The sequence below is a fragment of the Marasmius oreades genome, chromosome 4 (genome assembly GCF_018924745.1).
Source record: "Marasmius oreades isolate 03SP1 chromosome 4, whole genome shotgun sequence".
NCBI classification, from domain to species: Eukaryota; Fungi; Basidiomycota; class Agaricomycetes; order Agaricales; family Marasmiaceae; genus Marasmius; species Marasmius oreades.
In genome coordinates, this window is record NC_057326.1 from 1095662 (window position 1) to 1108409 (window position 12748).

General features: G+C 46.3%; 3 protein-coding genes across 3 annotated transcripts; 1 reads left to right on the top strand and 2 right to left on the bottom strand.

Annotated features, from left to right (window-relative positions):
• Positions 1-33: 33 nt before the first annotated feature.
• Positions 34-2592, bottom strand: E1B28_007156 (uncharacterized protein). Its single transcript, XM_043151870.1, has 13 exons — positions 2355-2592; positions 2154-2269; positions 1913-2100; positions 1693-1842; positions 1550-1631; positions 1444-1496; positions 1279-1392; positions 1144-1210; positions 981-1070; positions 706-915; positions 617-638; positions 490-548; positions 34-425 (listed from the first exon to the last, which is right to left on the bottom strand). The coding sequence occupies exons 3-13, from the start codon at positions 1960-1962 to the stop codon at positions 63-65; spliced, it is 1260 nt and encodes a 419-aa protein (XP_043009951.1). The 5' UTR covers positions 1963-2100; positions 2154-2269; positions 2355-2592; the 3' UTR covers positions 34-62.
• Positions 2593-4770: 2178 nt separating this feature from the next.
• On the bottom strand, positions 4771-7568 carry E1B28_007157 (uncharacterized protein). The gene is made up of 12 exons (XM_043151871.1): positions 7159-7568; positions 7044-7100; positions 6804-6971; positions 6596-6745; positions 6459-6540; positions 6353-6405; positions 6185-6298; positions 5896-6118; positions 5623-5832; positions 5518-5539; positions 5398-5456; positions 4771-5345 (listed from the first exon to the last, which is right to left on the bottom strand). The coding sequence occupies exons 3-12, from the start codon at positions 6857-6859 to the stop codon at positions 4974-4976; spliced, it is 1341 nt and encodes a 446-aa protein (XP_043009952.1). The 5' UTR covers positions 6860-6971; positions 7044-7100; positions 7159-7568; the 3' UTR covers positions 4771-4973.
• Positions 7569-8098: 530 nt separating this feature from the next.
• E1B28_007158 (uncharacterized protein) lies at positions 8099-10396 on the top strand. The gene is made up of 7 exons (XM_043151872.1): positions 8099-8274; positions 8327-8446; positions 8501-8665; positions 8719-9045; positions 9096-9130; positions 9194-9423; positions 9484-10396. Exons 1-7 carry the CDS (start codon positions 8254-8256, stop codon positions 10287-10289), a joined length of 1704 nt encoding a protein of 567 aa, XP_043009953.1. The 5' UTR covers positions 8099-8253; the 3' UTR covers positions 10290-10396.
• Positions 10397-12748: the final 2352 nt, after the last annotated feature.

The window sequence follows — 12748 nt, forward strand, 5'->3', positions numbered from 1 at the left end:
ATACAAAGTAAATACAATATCATCACATGTCCACTGTTCACACAAAACAGAAAGCCACTTCTTTACAATTGCCGATACGAGCGATGAGCGATGTTGGACTCATCGATCTGGGATTCGCTCCGACCCACATTCATCATGCCCATGAACGTCGCACAGCTATTGCCATGCTGAGTAGCGCCCCTGTGTGACAGTATAACCGCTGCTCTCGGTGTTGCAGGCAGAATGATGCCAGATTCGTCAAGGCATGGCCGACGAGCAGTTTCGTTCTTCGAATCAGAGATTCCTTCGAGCTCGAGTCCAGCTGTACCTGAGCAGCTATGATTAGCAACAGAACCAATGACGTCGACTTCATTTGGCGGCGAAAGGCTTGATGTCTGTCGTCTTGCGTAATGTCTGTATAGCACTTTCAGGCCTTGAGTGATAGCCTACGATACGGAAGGTATTAGAGATTCCCAGATAATCGAAATATGGCGGATGGAAGGCACGCACCGGGTCTGCGGCAGCGACCAATGCATAGACTGTGCCACGGAACAAGAAAGCGGCGCGAACTAAGGAATTATGCATCGACCATCAGTCCAACCGGTTCATTACACGAACGATGAGAAAAGATACCAACATGCGCTTACAGCAATCCAGTCCTGGAAAGACGTAACAAGATGAAAATGTTTGTTAGGTATCATAACGAGCCGTTGCTGAGGCACGCACTGATCGACTATTCATTCCTTGGTAGGGACTAGAAATGTTCCCGATAGCTGATATCCCTGATGTAGCCAACGACGAAAGGGGGTAGAGTGAGATACGCAATACAACGTTCCGGTACTGTCTAGGTCCCAGAGGTTTGCGGTACTGATGTGATGCTGAGATTCCTTGGGAACGTGGTGCTATCGTTGCTCGACCAGGACCTGGGGAGAAGACCTGAGGAGAATGAGGATCATAAGACACGGAGTAATGAAGGAAAGAGCGTCATTTCGACAACGAACCTTAACACGAATCATGTAAATGACTACCGAGCAAAACGTGACAAGTTCTCCAGCCATAGTGAGGAAGCTCCATATATTCTGCATGCCCATCTGTGTGAAAGACCTTGAACGTTGAGATCATATGGCGATTTGTAGATAACCTGGAGAAAAGCCAAACACGCACACGCCACCAAAAGCCTCTGACAGGGTTGGGGTCATAGTAGTAACACCCCATTTGAGTAGAATCGTACCTGTAAGTTGTGGCGCGGCCCACTGGATTGAATCAACCAGAAGCTAGAGATGCCGGGGGAGATCTCACACTACTTGTTTCGAGACGTAAGCCACGACGCTCAACACTAGCGCCAATGATAGGCTGCCCCAAACGTAGTACTTTTCTGCTTTTGCTCCGTCAATTCCATGTATCATGACCAGTCTGACTGATTGTTAGATACAGGTACCCAAGAGAAGAGAGGAGAACACATACTGAAGGTTGAGCCCGATGCAGAAAAAGAGGAAGGATGATAGGTGCAGACCAAACTGTTCCTGTTGCGTGAAAGACTACACACGTTATAATTAATACGACTCCTTACGACCGTCGAGGAACCCGTAACACGACACGCCGTTTGACCGTGAACGCGATTTACTAAATTCATAGTTATAGAGTATACAACGCTGAATAAGTGGAGACTATGATCAGTGTCACCGGCTCACCAACTGAAAGATAAACCTTCACCTGCCACATAGCGCGTATATCATAATCCGGAAACTGACTCTGTCTGTCTTTTGCTTGGACAAGGGATGGAGAGACAGAAGGATGGCGATGAGGATGATTATAATGCAGGGTGTTAAGCTCAGGTACGAAATGGCACCAAATATGGAGTCTCTACACAAATGACGCATTAGGAACGAGATAATCTGAGATTGAAACATCAACATCGTAAGTAAAGCGATACCTAAGGCGCAAATCCTGGGTTGATGGTGCTCCTGCGCTTGGAACAAACATGGTCGGATGTCGGAGGGTGGGGTTCACAGAGGTGGAAGTGAGGCGAGCTCGTCGACGTTGGAGTAACGCATGACAAGCTACTTTATATACAGTAGAGCCTTATTATTCTCGCAACTGGACGTCGACATTTGAGAGGAACTGAATAACTTGTCAGAATCGACCCTGCCTTTGGAAGAATGGAGTGACTTAACAAATGTGTAGACAGTGGTGAACAACCCCATCTTAATGTATACTCCACTTCCTGGTAGTCAAATAGAGTTTGCCAATGTTGAGTGTCAACAAACCGGATAGATGGAACACATTTAATCTTAAGAGGCCACCATAGGAAAAAGTAATGGTGAAGAATACGAAAATTGAAAATTGAAAACCTGCATCACCGAATTTTAACTCACTCAGCCTTCAAGCTTCAAGCTTCAAGTACTATAACTCCAATCCTGAGAAACGTGCTGACGATCGGTGTCAATCATTCCAAATTATCCCTAGAGCGCCACTGACAATGACTCGGAGCGATTGACGTCCCGTTTCTGTTGTGCGAGGAACTAGAGCGTCCAAGCGAAAGCGAATCCGGGAAGACGGGTAAGGAACGTCCAACGTCGTCTTTCGTGGTCTGAGCTATGTACGAGGGAGCTGGCCATCAGCAAAATGACATAACGCTTTTCGCCTTTTTTAGGCTTTTTTCGGCTTTTTTGATGGCAGGCAAGTCACAAGACGCTTTTCGTTACGTTTTTATCTACATATAGATAAGAAAAGCCGTAATTACTCTTTCCAAGCCTCATGTAATTCTATTTACTTCTATTTACATGTGCACACTCGGAACCGACTTGTCCCAAAAGGGACATAGATTGCGGCTTGTCGGCTTTTCCGTATTTTTGGTGGGGAAAAAGCCGAAAAAAGCCGGACAAGCCGGTACTGTATGTTTACTGATGACTGTAGGTTGGGCTGAGGGCAAGCGTTAGCTTGGCCAGGAACGCAGGAAGATCACGCTGCTGGGTGGGCGGGATTTTCCGACGATTATTTACTCTCTCGCAATAGTAGCTGTTTCTTCACTTGTTAATATGTTGTTGGCTGTGGAAATACAACTTGACAAGAAATAATTCGATTGACTAGTTCTGAATCAACTGGGATGTAAACTATGTGGGTATTGGTAGTTTCTGTGCATTCAAGAAGAAAACGAGATGTAAAGTTTTATTGTTATGTGAGGTGGGTTGGTGGGTGTAAAAACGAGTGAAAGGTTCGAACGCTGAGCGAGCGTCGAACGTGGAGTACTGTGACAAGGCAGGAGCGATGAGCTTAGTCACCACTCTCGCTCTGTTGGAACCTCGATGCCGACTCATGCTTCGACGGCATCTGCAGTACAGTAAGGAACAAGGATTATGTTGCGGGTCTTTGCTGATTCCATCGAGTAAGTCTCGTCCTGGTGCGAAGTCGGTTTCATTGAGGAAGAGAGCGGAAGGTGAAGGGACTGGCCGGCCTCAGTGGCTGTGAGCTGGCGACTTTTGGATCCCTTCGATTCGGATATACACAAATCCTAATAAGTACACAACTCTCTGGCTTCATCGACTTTCTTTAATATCTTACAACGCACGCCTTTAGTCGTACCGGGAAAAATGGAAAAATGAAAGCTCCCATCGAATCTAGACGTGAGTGGCCATTGAGTGGCCATTATCATACCGCTCCCCATCATTTCTTTACTTGATTGACATATGTAGACCAAAGACTAAAGGCTTTACTAAAGGTTCTCGAGTCCGGAATATTAAACATATATGGAGGAGTGACTGAATTGTACCAAAGCAATGTTGGAGATAGACAACCGTGGTGCATCTACCAGCGGCGCAGTGGTTGAAAAGCGCTTCCTCAGCTCTTGCGTTCTAAACCTAGCGGTTATTTGTGAGCTTTATGCTTTTCCGTTTCTTCCATAAATGTAGGCTTACTACCCCGATGGATGGAATTGTGTAAATTGTGTAACATTTCCCCCCACTCTACCAATTCTTGTGCGCTCGTTCGTTCAAGCCCATGCTCAACGCGGGTTTGCAACGTTTGAAAATTTAGAATAGAACAGTCCTATTCTGTAATCTATCTAATCAGACCTCGAATTTACGCACTTGAAGCATAGGCACGTTGTCGATCTCTCTATCTTCAAAGTTCAACTGGTCTCGGACTCTCGCTTCGACACAGTGCGCCCTCCTGCGGTCGCACTTTTTTTTACGTGTCACCCCTTCAAGTTGGCTGAATCAAATGATAGACGTTGTTCCTTCTCTCTCCCTCCCGCCCTCTTCGCATGAACGACTCGTCAGCGTTTTGGAGATGCCTTCGCACTTCGAACTTACTCTCACGCCTTCCTTGATGAATGCTGTCGCGCCACCGCCGTTAAATCGGATTGGGATTTCCGATTTGATGTTTCTTGTCCGCGCGTTGGGAGGCGTTATTTGACTCACCGTCATGATTGGCACCGCTACGAGGTTTTTGAAGTTTGAACCATATCATTCGGAAGTATGTTAGTCGTTTTGTGCTCGTTCCCAGACTCGAGGCTCCGCTTGGGACTTCCTGACATCAGGCTGAGGTCTTGGTATTTTTTGCCCTCGATTGTTGGCAGATAGCTCCGTAGTGAACGAAACCCATAATTGAGAACTAGCGACTCGTCTACATGAGGCGAACGTGGTTTTTCCAATACTCCACTTCTGGCTTCCAGACTTTGAGTTTCTGGGGTCCGGACTACTTTCGAGGTTCCCATCATTCTTGAACGGGATCATTAAGAGCCTAGTCATTCGATACGATGCGTAAAAGTATACGTTAATCTATCAGAATATGTAGCAATAACATTTGTCCGGCGTTATTAATACAGGTGAGTGAGTTATATACAGTACGTACCAGAAGACTACTAGTGCACACATGTGATTAGTGGACTCTAGGTTGAAGTGAATGCCATACTTAAACGACAAAGTACAACATTAGAAATTCTTCAGGAGTCCCGTTCCCGTTGACCTACAGTAAAACAAAGCTATTGTCCTTTCTTACAATTGCCTCAAATATGGGTATGAATAATGATGCTGAACGCCGTCAGATTCAATGATCTGGGTTTCGCTCCCCACACCTGTACCCGCGGTACAATTGAACCTAGTGCCAGAATGAGTACCCTCCCTGCTTGGAAGTGTCACAGCTGTCTTTGGCAGAGTCACGCTGCTCCTAGATTCTCGAAGGCATGCCCGACGTAAACTTTCGTTCTTCGGGTCAGGGATTCCTTCGAGCTCGAGGTCAGCCGCTGCATTTGAGCTGCTATGACTAGCCAAAGGAGGAGCAATGTCGATCTGGGTTGACGGTGAGAGGCTCGATGTCTGTCGTCGTGTATAGTGTCTGTATAACACTTTCAGGCCTTGAGTGATAGCCTACGATGCAAAGGTCATTACAGACGTTGAGATATGGATCAAAGGCACGCACCGGATCTGCACAGGCGACCAACGCGTAGACCGTACCACGGGATAAGAAAACAGCGCGAACTATCATGGATCATCAGTTCAACCTGGGTCATCATGCACAAATGCCGAGAAAAATACCGACAGGTGCTTACGGCAATCCAGTCCTGGGAAGAAAAGTAACAGTAAAAAAAATAAATGATTGTTAGCAGGTATCACAACGAAGAAAATATCCGAGAGCGCTACATACTGATCGAGTGTTGATTGCCTGGGTGGGACGAGAGACGGTCCCTACAGCTGCGAGTCCCGATGTAGCTAACGACGAGAGGGGATAGAGTGAGATTCGCAATACAATGTTCCGGTACTGTCTAGGTCCCAGAGGTTTGCGGTACTGGTGCGATGCTGAGAGTCTCTGGGAACCCGGTACTGTTGCTGCTAGACTAGGTCCGGGAGAGAAAACCTGAGGAGAGAAAGATGGGCGCATAAGAGCCGGAGAAAAGGAAGGAAGTTTTCGACAACGAACCTTTACACGAATCATGTAAATGACCACCGAACAAAACGTGACGAGTTCTCCTGCCATAGTGAGGAAGCTCCATATATTCTGCATACCCATCTGTGTGAAATACCTTGAACGTTGAAATCGTACTGCAATTTGTAGATAATCTGGAAGCCATTCACGCACACGCCACCAAAAGCCTCTGACAGGGTTGGGGTCGTAGTAGTAACATCCCACTTTAGAATCATACCTGTCGGTTGTGCGGTCCCAATGAATTAAATCAATCAGAAGCTAGAGATGGTAGGGAACAACTCACGTTAATTGATTCGATACGTATGTCAAGACCCCCAGAACTAGCGCCAATGATAGGCTGCCCCAAACATAGTACTTTTCTGCTTTCGCTCCGTCAATCCCATGTATCATGACCAGTCTGATTGAGTGTCAGATACGGGTACCCAAGAGAAAAGAGAAAGAGAATACGTACTGAAGGTTGAGGCCGATGCAGAAGAACAGGAAGGATGATAGGTGTAGACCAAACTATTCTGGTTGCGTGAGCTACTACACATGTGATGGTTAATAGGACTCCTTACGACCGTCGACGATCCCGTAACACGACACGCCGTTTGACCGTGAACACGATTTACTAAATACATAGTTATAGAGTATACCACGCTAAATAGATGGAGAGTATGTCACTGGCTCATCAACTGAAAGGTAAAACTTTCACCTTGTACATAACGCGTATACCATAATCCGGAAACTGACTCGGTCCGTTTTTTGTTTCGACAAAGAATGAAGAGACAAAAGGATAGCAATGAGGATGATTATAGTGCAGGATATTACACTCAGATATGAGATAGCATTGAATATGGTTTCTCTGGACACAATCACGCGTTAGATGAGATGATGGAGGTTGAAACATCGTAGGGCAATACCTGAGGCGCAAGTCCTCTGCTGAGGGGCTCAGTGACGCCGTCCTTGGAACAAACATGGTCGGATATCGGAGGGTGAGGATCACGGGTCGGGAGGGGCGAGTGAACTCGCAATTGTTCCAACCTGCTTCATATACAACAAGGACTTTGTATAATGTCGTAAATAATTGACTAGGATTGGGGATGAAAATTAGACGGGGTTAAAGCCACTTGAAGCTGTTCGGACAGATGTCAAAGCCATACCTTTGTAAGGCGCCGAAATAAAGGAACCGGATTAAGAGTTGCTAGTGTACTCGAGCCCTGTAATTTTGAAATCGTGATCAGTAGACGACCAAATTGATAAATATGTATACCATACCGAAGAGATGAAACGGCGTCTGTACTCTATCATAGTAGTAGTATAGTACTCAAAACGTGAAAGGCTAACGGTAAGACGTCTCCGACTAATCTGGCCTAAGCCTTGACCCGGATCTGACCTACACCTTCTTGGTTGACGGTTTCCCTATCTGATACACAAGTGTTCAAACGTTGCCATGAGTCCGATGTACTGTCTTGGCGGTTGCCGGAGTCATCCACAAATTTAATTAAACGCGTTGAAGAATTAGTATCTGGTTCGGGGAGCTGATGGTTCTAGCGACGGGAAATTGTCGTTCACGTTAGTGAGGGCGAGGTGAACGATTCGTCATTTATTCGAGGCCTCGTGGACCGTGGTGGTTGTGTGGAAAGTTCGACGCGATGGCTGTGCACTCAACGTCGTTACAGCTGAATGCGAAATTGTAGCGCAATTATGAACCAATATTCGACCCCGCCTTTGTTTGTTTGTTGTTGTATTAATATCCAAATCTGGTAACGGTGAGGTAATTTCCCGACGCCAGTACTCCATCCCACTCCACCAATATTGAATCAAAAGGGACTTGTAGACAGCTTTCAGAGAGCTTTAAGTAGATACTCACAGTTTTTTAGCCTTAGAAGTGACAGCCTGCATCTGCACTGGACGTTGAGTGGAAAGAGACGGCGGGGTCAATGTTTCAACCTTCACGTGAGCGTCGGGCAATTACCTCAGTTACCAAATTTGGATTTTGTTTACAAAGAACAAATAAACAAAGGCGGGGTCGAATATTGGTTCATAATTGCGCTACAATTTCGCATTCAGCTGTAAACCCTCTACCAGCCTCTACCTTTTTCAAACCGCCATCGGCATTATCGAATCCATATATATTCCATGGAAGAACGGCGCTCAATCATACGGTTTCTTGAGAAAATCGCAAGCGGGTGAGCCGTTTGGAACCGCGGCTAAATTCCAACTTGAGTGGTCTTAGCCAATTGCGATTGGTCATCCATAAACCAAGTCTGGAGACCTGTACTCCTACCACTGAGTACAAATACGACTCCATTTACGATGAAGGGCCCAACATACACGCTCCCACTCGGTGAATAGAATCTTGAAAGCTTAATGGCTCAGCCCATTCTCATCGTACGTCATCTCGCTCTCTAGTTCCCTTGTACTTGACAATCCCTTTCTGCAGGTTGGTGCAGGCCCTGTCGGTCTAGTACTCGCTCTTTCACTTCTCCAAAATGGCGTTTCCGTACGAATAATTAACAAACAGCTTTCTCATCCAGTTGGTCATCGTGGATCTGGGCTTCAGGTGTGTTTTATTTTGTTTCCTTGAGGAAATACTAACTGTTTTTTGGGATTCAAGCCCAGAACGTTAGAACTCTACAAACTCCTAGGTATACTACCTGACATCCAAAACCAGTCTGGACCATTTCCACCGATGAAAGTTTATACGTCGCCAGAAGGACCTGAACCTGTGAAGGAGTTTAGTATGATTGAGGATTTAGAGGCGACACCTGAATATCCTCTCGTAAGTTGCTCATTTCTTCGTTTTTTGTTCAAGCCCACTAACCTTTGGGTTAGGTCAATGTAGCAATGTTGAGTCAGGACCGACACGAGGCTCTCATCCGCGACGTCCTTGCGAAGAAATACAACACACATGTTGAGCTTGGCACAGAACTTAGGTCGTTCGTACAGAACCGTCATACGGGTCAAGTCGAAGCACGTATCGTCAAACTCGTTGATGGGAATGAAGTAGAAGAAGCGGCTATTTACGACTTTCTAATAGGAGCGGATGGAGCGCGGAGTGTTGTTAGGAAACAATTAGGCCTTACGTTCCTTGGAGAGTCTCGAACTGAGGCGAGTATGATCGTGGGGGATTTAGAGGTTAAGGGATTGCCGGACAGGAAGGTAAGCCCTTACTGGTCTCCGGTCTGACTTTTATTGACCAAAATTCGCAGTATTGGCGTGGTTGGGCTGATGGTCAAAGAATCTTGCAAGTATTCAATCATCTAGGTTCCCATATTTTCAACACACTAACGCCACTTTTCTCTTCTAGCGTGTCTCTCCGCCCCTGGGAAACCGATGGAGACCTTTACAACCTCTTAATCGCGGGCTCAGAAGTTGACGTTACCCGTCTCGCCTCTAACATCGAAGAGATGATCAGGATGATCAATGCTACCATCGGCAGGGAACTCGAATTCGGGGATGTTCTGTGTTCAGGTATATGGACGCCCAACATCCGGATGGTAGATAGGTTTGGTGAGGGAAGGGTGTTTGTGGCTGGTGGTGAGTGTGAATACTTCGGTAATCCTCGCTCCTTGAGCTCATTTCAAACTGACTTCGTAGACGCTGCACACGTACATAGTCCTAACGGCGGTCAAGGCATGAATTCTGGCGTACAAGACGCCATCAACCTAGGATGGAAACTTTCTCTCGTTCAGAAAGGCCTGGCCCCTTTGGGCCTACTCACCTCGTATAACGACGAGAGACTTTCGATTATCGCTGTGATGCTCAAGAAAACGACATTGCTACTCGATAAAACGATGTCTGTAAATTGGAAGGAAACGGAAGATACGGATATGTTTGGGTTCAAGAAAGGGTTTGAGATGAGACAGTTGGGGGTGAACTATCGAGGGAGTCCGATTGTTGTGGATGAGAGATATTCGGGTTCGAGACTGGAGGTGGTTGATCCGTACAAGGGTGGGCTAGATGGGAGAGTGAGGGCTGGGGACAGGGCTCCTGCCGCTGGTGGTCTTGTTTGTGTTCCAGCGGAGGAAACTGGGGAGATGACAACGACTCTGTTTGACGTGTTCACGCCGTCGAAGCATTCCATGTTGGTTTTTGCGAAGGAAGGGCGAGATGACTCTGAGGTGGAGCAGGTTCTGGGTGTGGTAAATACTCTGTTTCCGGAGGGTACGGTGCAGACTATTGTCTTGTACCCGTATTGTCAGAATCACAATGTGGCTGGGACTCGAGCGGACTGGACTCTCGTCGATAAAGAGGGGTATGCGTTCAAGCATTATCATTATAGCGTCTACGCTGAGGATCGGTGGAAAATGGTCGTGGTCAGGCCGGATGCGTATATCGGGGCGATTGTGGAGGGGGAGGAAGGCTTGCGTGAGTATGTGAAGTTGGTGTTCGGAACTCGGTGACTATGGTTCGAGGTTGATTAGATTATTATTTTTCTGTATCTCCTGAAGAGCACTAGGATATGTATTCTTGTATTTGAAATGGACCGTTTATTCAAACTTCTTGCTGGGACAACGGTTCAAAAGGCCCTATAAAGCGTAAGTAAGCGCCTGTCGACCTTTCTCTACGACACCCATCACCGTTGACTCATACCATCGATGAACTCGTTTACCTCACTCTACAAACCATTCAAGAGTTAAGGGTTCCTCAAGATTACAATTACTTTCTCAGAATGAATTCGCTGATTCAACGTCGCTGCTCGCAACTCAAGCAAATATCAAATCTAGCTTGCCGTTCGTGAAAACGAAATTGCGGACGATCTTGGAGGCTAAATATACGTTCTAAACAAGACATAAAAGATGGGAACTGCACTATCGTACAGTATGACTTACGCTACCAAAAGCTTCTTCATAACCGCATGCCGCGCGATCATTTTTCTTTGTAGAGCTGAGGATTTACTTCCCCAATCTTTCGATGCGATGATTGGGTATGAATGTTGTAGGTATCTTAACCTTCATTTTCAGGTATTCGAATCCGGTCCTTGTCAGGAAGATTGAGACTTTCAGCATCGCACCAAAACCTATTGAACCTAAGCAATACCAGAACATCGTGCTACGTACTGCACTCTACGCGTTATATTCAAAGTCATAAGGAGTCCATCAGCGAGTTGGCCTTCGAGATGTTTTTTCGGATCTACGATATTGAAACTCAAGTCGTTAGGATATGAACTATGTAAATCCCTGTCGACGTTCCTCATTATTGGTTGTGTTAACGTCGCCGCTCATGTAGTTCGCGTTGTATTTGTGTTCCGTGGGTACGGTTTTATGCGTTGGTTGCTGCTACTGGCCCGGTACGTCCGTGTGTCATTCGTTTGCGCATGATTTTACTGACTTTGGCATCTGGGCGATCATTCAAGGAGCGAAATTGCTCTATAGACATTATCAGGATGGCAGACAGCACCATCGGTATCCCAAGCGGCTCGACGAGCGAGAAATCAAATGCGAAACTTTGGCATGTGTCTCTGAATCAAATTTCGACGAAGAGCGGAACGGCAGTGTTGTTGTCCTTGTTTTGAAGCAGTGGTGACGGAAGGTGAAGGTGAAAACTCGTGTATGACTCTGTTGATGGGAAACTCGAGCTGAACCAAGGTGTGTATCAAATACGGGTCAAGGCCATTTAGTCGGAGACGTCTTCGAATAGCTTTCACATTTTGAGTGCAGTACTAAGAATAGAGTGCAGACGGCGTTTTATCTTTTCGGTACGATATATGTTTTCATTCAATCTGGTCGTCTATTTATGACGTTTTCAAATTAGAGGCACAATGCACTAGCAACCCTCACTCCGGTTCCTTTACCGTAACTCGGCACGTTACAGAAAAAGGGCTTTGACATCTGTCCGGACAGGATCGAGCAAGCTTGGCGCGTCTCATTTTCATCCACAATGTTTGTCAATTATTACGACATTATTCAGAGTGCTGTATATGAAGCAGGTTGAAACAACTACGAGCTCACGCTCCCTTGATCCCCACCCTCCGATATCCGACCATGTTTGTTCCAAGAACACTGAATCCCTCGGCCGAGGACTTGCGCCTTAGGTATCGTTGTACGGCCTTTCAAACCCCCATCATCTCGTCTAATGCGCAATTGTGTCTAGAGAAACCGTAATCATTGCTGTGTCATATCTGAGTATAACATCCTGCGCTATAATCATCCTCATCGCTATCCTCCTGTCCCTTCATCCCTTGTCCAAACAAAAAACAGACCGGGTCAGTTTCCGGATCATGATATACGCGTTATGTACAAGGTGAAGGTGTTTTGTGTCTTTTTATTAACGCTGAGCCAGTGAAACTGATCGTACTCCGCCTATTCAGCATTGCAACAGACCATGTAGGATCTTTATAAAGGTTGACAGTAATTCTTGCGGCACTCGTTATAATGTTTGGCTTGTAGCGGCAAGCAACTTCTTGACGTAGTTTCAGTACTGGTTCCATATCATCCATTAAAAATCTGGCTCCACCCTCTGCGTAATTGTGGGAACCTTCATTACTGCTTTCATGCAGAAGAAAATAATCCTGGACCGTTGCTGAAGCGCTGATCGCCTGCCCTTGCCCTTGCCTTGCCCTGATCAGAAGTTCGGCTCCATTCGGCTCGGCCTGCCCATCCAGTCAGAACGGCCCGACCATGGTTCCGAGTCAGCGACGCTCCTCATACGGGCCGATATGCCATAATGTCAAACGGGGTAAATTTAAATGTGCTCATAGAAAACCGAAAATAGCTGTTTTGCAGATTTCGGCTTCGGTTCGGATTTAGGGCATTCCGAACCTTGATTCCAAACGATCCCTCGCGCATAACCAAAAGTGTTACCAGGAAATGAACTTTTTACTTACGGTATTACTGCTCCTCATTACTTGATACAGGTAATT